The following is a 5578-nucleotide window of genomic DNA, read 5'->3' on the forward strand; positions in this document are numbered from 1 at the left end:
AAAGAATATATATATACACATGTGTTTTCTTTTTACTACAAACGATGAGATTAAAGATGATGGTATGACGGAGAAGGAGATGATGCATGGAATGATTGGTGCCAATGGTAACTCTGCTCGTTCTCCCTTGTTCTCCACTGAATGTTCTGGAGCAGTTGTTCCGACTTCTGAACTGGCTGTTCTCCTTGTTTTGTTTGAAGCTTTGCAACGATAATGAGTAAGAGGTTGCGTCGATCCTTTCCTCTCCAACCTTTTTGCACATATCTGCACATATGAAACTGAAAAACAGAGTGCATGAAGGTGGATAAAGGCTTAGCTGCAAGGTAAAAACTAGCTAAAGATGAGCTAGCCACTCAGGATCAGCAAGATAGGTAAAAAGAATAAGAAGTCATGAGTGTAGGTCTCGTTTCCCTGATCTAATGCCCATAACAAGAGGAAATTGCAGTCAATATTAGGTTCAAGTTAGGTGGAGTTAAGTCTACCAGTCTACCCAGTGTAACCTGATCGGCTGAAAACTTCTGGAGAGTCAAGTGAGATAAGTCAGGATTGTTTCAGGTCCAAGTGTGGGTCTTTCGTCACTGCTAAAGTCACTGAATAAAAAATTCCATTATGTGAAAATAACTTGGGGAAATTTTATTTTTACACTTTGTTTGATACCATAATTCAACTTTACCATCAATCTAGAGACATTTTCATAAATACCTAAATCATTAATGGCCAAATGACTAAACTAACCTTTTTAATCTATCTCTGATTTTCCCAATCTTAAAATCTCGTTGTCGTCTTCTTCGTCAAGCTTCGATGCAATCTTCATCGAGCCTCGCCGTCGCCGTATTCAATCATATATATATAGGTAGCTGCACATCTCAGAAATGAGCGCTTCCCTCCGGTGTTCAATCGGCGACGTTTCTGCTCCTTCCTCCTGAACAGTGTTCTCTCTCCTCTTATCTCTCAGCGCCGGTGAATCCTCCCTCCAGCTCCCGCCGATGCCGCGTCTTCAGGAAATCCCGATGGTGTCCTTCCTGCTTTCTTCCTCTGCACAGACGACTCAGACAACTCAGCTCAACCATGGCGTTCACCTAAGTTTGAAGAATCCCTCAGTTGCACGTGGTATTGCTCATGGGTTGATGTCTCTAGAGCCTCCCGAACCACCAGATCCGCCGGATTTGGGATCTGTCATGGTGGAATCAAATCTTGTGACAGTCTCCTTTAAGTATGATCTTTCATCTTCTATGTATGGCCTTGATTTGCTTTAGGTTACGATGGGGATGGACTTGAGGGTTGTTACGCAGAGGAGTAGTGGGAAGAACGAGGGAGAGATTCTAGCCTCGACGGTGAATGTGACCTAGGCCTTATGGTTACGGATTTTCTCGAGACGGGAGGTGGTGGAAGCTGTGGTGGTGGTGGTGATTCGTGGTGTAGCAGCGATAACGATTCTGAATTTCCGGATCCTTCTTACCTTTCCGATAAGATTCAGGTACCTTAGGGCGATTTGGTTGATTTTATTGGTGTTAGTATACGAATTGGGATCGTTTGTTGATGAGGTTCCTTATGATCATGTTGGAAGGGTAGAGGATAGTGATGGAAATGGTAGACTGGATAATATTTTGTAGTGCTTGGACATATGGTTTAGTATGATGCCTTTAGCTTGCTATAGATTGTTGGTTCTTGATTATTGAAGGAAACATCCAAGTATATGCCTTATGCTGCTGCTTATAATGTTCTCGCCATTTCGAAATAAAAGTACAGCAAAGAACATCATTGATTTTGTTTGAATGGTATCTGTACATAGTTGCTAATCACATTCCAATGGATAGCACTTGCCTAGAGAATTGTTGCCAGTGTGTTCTCTTCTGCTGCTTATAATGTTCTTGCAACTCCACACCCCTTTGTGGCTGAGGATTTCCTCACAATTTCAAGGCTCATCAAAATGGTGTATGATCACCTTTGTAGCCAAGTTTCTAGCTGCTCTTTATGCCTTTATTACTGCAGCATGTTCGGGTAGCAGTTCACCGAGTGTCTCCTCTGATTCCTGTGGCTTCATCTCACTAATTAGCACTTATTATGTTTCAATTTTAAGTTGCTTAAGTGTTTCTTTTGCCTTTATCTGTGTTTATGTTATTTGCTTAGCCTTTGATGCAGCAGTTTCCTTCGTCATTTTGGCAGTGTTATTATGCTAAACAATGTCTCCATTGATGGAGCTTGAGTTTTATTTATAAAATTTGGTTTGATCAAAAAAAGAACCAGTATATCTGGAAAGCTTTCTAAATTTCTTATTAAAGTATAATTCATTTATAAGAGTTTATAAAAACAGTCTATAAGGATATGTATAAAAAACTTGAACTTAGTTTTCTACAAGGCTTTATAAGGATTATATAAATAATTTATGAAGATTTATAAATCTTTATAAATACTTATAAAATATTTATAAGGGTTTATAAATCATTTCTAAGAATATATATATATATATATATAAACTATTTATATAGGTTTATAAATCAGTTATAAGAATATATAAAAATATTTATAAGGTTTTATAAAATATTTATAAATATTTGTAGAAAACTTTTGTCTAAATTATTAACTAGTTTTTAAGGGGTTATAATTCATTTATGAGAATATATTAAAACTTTTTATAAGGGTCTATAAATCATTTATAAGAATATTTAAAATTGTTGAAAGAAAAAAAAATATTTAAAATTATTTATAAGCGTTTATAAAATCAGTTACAAGGATTTGAAGAATTTCAAAAGGTAATTCATATATGAAGGCTCTTAAAACATTTTATAAAGGCTTATAAATCATTTATAAAATGAGTATGATGCCTTTAACTTGCTATAGATTGTTGGTTCTTGATTATTGAAGGAAACATCCAAGTATATGCCTTATGCTGCTGCTTATAATGTTCTCTTTGCCATTTCAGAATAAAAGTACAGCAAAGACTATCATTGATTTAGTTTGAATGATATATGTACATAGTTTCTAATCACATTCCAATGGATAGCACCTTCCTAGAGAATTGTTGCCAGTGTGCTCTCTTCTGTGTGCTCTCTTCTGCTGCTTATAATGTTCTTGCAACTCCAAACCATAACCCTAAATTTTACCCAACACCCCTCATTTGATTCTTCTTCCCTTCATTGTTCTTGACATTGTTCATTTATAAGAGCTTATAAAACCTTGTATCAACCATCTATAAAATTTATCAAACACATACAAATATTTATATAACTATATATTAAGGTTTATAAAACTATTTAAAAGGGTTTATAAAACTATTTACAAGAACTTATAAGCTATTTATAAGAGTTTATACCTTTATTTATAAGTGTTTATAAATTAATTTACAAGGTTTAAATCTATTTATAAGAGTTTATAAATCTAGTTATAAGGGTTTATTCAAAAAATTATAAGAATTTAATATCTTCATAACACTATTTATAAGGCCTTATAAAAAGATATAATTGAGCATTGAGATGATTGAGCGTTGAGAGATACTTGGGGTTTCTGAACTTGATCTGTGTGCGTCCATCGTCGTTGTGTCCAGAGAAATAGTAGCTTTGCGTATCAGAGTCTTGGAGCTGCTTGAGGATGCGGACATAAAAAGCATTAAGCCATTTGAAATCCTCAAACTTCTGAACATCAACAGTGACTCCTCTGAGGTTGTCCATGTTCATAGCAAACCATGACTTCATTGCATTAGTGACAAGATGAAAGACGACTTTCTTAGGGGCCTTAGAGTTGAGAGCAGTGTATTTAACCACAACCGAAGTAGCAACAATGTTATCAGAAAACACACAGACATGGTAAAGACTGTTATCGGTGAGCTTAGAAGCCACAGCATAGATTCTCTCCGCGAGCTTACCCTACAACTCAGAGTTCTGAAATCACTCAGTAGTGAGACGAACACCAAGGCAGTAAAGACTCTTGGGCACTTCCTCAGCAGCAATCTGAGCATACATAGCACTCTTCTCAGTAACAGAACTCATATGCCCTTCCTAAGATTGAATAGTAGCCTTAAGCCTGATGATCATAGTGGCGCTGCCGTAATGATCATACTTGGTCCAATTTCTATTGGCATCCTCTTTGTTATGTAGAAGAGACAAAACAACTAGAGGTGAACATCAAAACCAATCCGCAATTTTGTAAGAAATACACAGAAATAAGAGTAAATGTATACATTTACCTTTCTGAGAGCTCCTCATATTCTTTGGCATCACAATGAGAACCTGTACCAAGATCAGACACAAATCTATTTTAAGTTTCGATGGAAAGATGAAAGTAGAACCAACAAAAAAAAACAAAAAGAGGTACCTTTGCAGTTTTCTTCATTACTCTCATGCTCTGACTCTGAACCAGAACTTGACTTAAGCATCCAAAACTCTGAATCATTGGAGTCAGTTTCTTCCTTAACGCGTCTGTGTTTCTTGGTTACTTGTATTTTCTCGGTCTTTCCGCTTGTTCCAGCTCCTCTTTCCACTTGCTCTATCAGATACATCAACACCAAAACATTAAAAGCTAGGAATAACAAGCACGAGACAAAATTGGAATCAGTACAAGATGTCAATGAATCTGATATCATGTTCATTAACCTAATCTGTGTAGAAATCTCTTCCCATTTACGTATTTCCAGATATGTTCCTCGTTCTTGTTCATAGTATCCCCAATAAGCTTGCACATGAGCTTCGAACTAAGAACATAGCCAAAAAACAAGAAGAAAGGTAAATACTTTAGCCATAGATAACTTAAGCTAACACAATCAACTACAAAGGTTTCAATTTTTGGCTAACCGAGAAATTAGGCACTGCCAGAACATGGTGAGAGGAGATTTCCGATGAAATAGAGCGTGATCGATGACTCCCAGACGACACCGTTTGTTACGAGCGTATGCTTCTTCGTCTCCGGCTACAACTTCGTGACCAATCTCCACGCAACTGAGCCGTTCGTTTCTTATGTCCACGAAAGTAGGTGAGCCAACCAGATTCTCAAAGCAACTCACATTAGCAAACCCTTCTGCGTTTCAAGTCTGTGTATGAACCGAAAGCAATCTCCAATCATCGTCCTTTGCCTGAGCTCGCCGGAGCTTGCCGGATCTCACATCGAGGAAGAAGATATAACATATCTAATTGATTAGTTTAGGTTTAATTAATCAGGGATATAATAGTCATTTGCCAATCAAAATTTTAAAGGCAAAGTTGATTAGGGTAGAAGTGAAAAGTGGTATCTTCAAAGTGTTATTTTTGGCAATTCCCCAAATAATATGTGGAATCTTAAACCTAAATAAAGATGTGAAATATTTGTAGCTATTTTTTGTCATAATTTTTTAACATACAATTATCTATTAAAAATGAAAGTTATTTACTTATATGAAAATAATAAGAGTATTTTTACAATTTTATTTTAATTATGCTTTTTAAAAAGTAATATTACTAATTTTAAAGTTAGTTTTTCTTCATGTTTTTATTAAATAATTTATTGTACCTATAGGATTTTATGATTCGTTTTGTTTAACATTTTTTCTAAAAAGTTAATGTTTATCTTTTATAAGTCTCTATCTTCAGTATCTTTTGAAACAAACATT

At 35.6% G+C, this 5578-nt stretch overlaps 1 protein-coding gene across 1 annotated transcript; it reads right to left on the reverse strand.

The window, feature by feature from the left end:
- Positions 1 to 3521: 3521 nt before the first annotated feature.
- LOC106407798 lies at positions 3522 to 5117 on the reverse strand. Its single transcript, XM_013848660.2, has 6 exons — positions 5066 to 5117; positions 4788 to 5010; positions 4590 to 4687; positions 4312 to 4482; positions 4184 to 4226; positions 3522 to 4088 (listed from the first exon to the last, which is right to left on the reverse strand). The coding sequence occupies exons 1-6, from the start codon at positions 5115 to 5117 to the stop codon at positions 4028 to 4030; spliced, it is 648 nt and encodes a 215-aa protein (XP_013704114.1). The 3' UTR covers positions 3522 to 4027.
- Between the last annotated feature and the right edge of the window lie 461 nt (positions 5118 to 5578).

The sequence above is a fragment of the Brassica napus genome, chromosome C7 (genome assembly GCF_020379485.1).
Source record: "Brassica napus cultivar Da-Ae chromosome C7, Da-Ae, whole genome shotgun sequence".
Lineage (NCBI taxonomy): Eukaryota > Viridiplantae > Streptophyta > Magnoliopsida > Brassicales > Brassicaceae > Brassica > Brassica napus.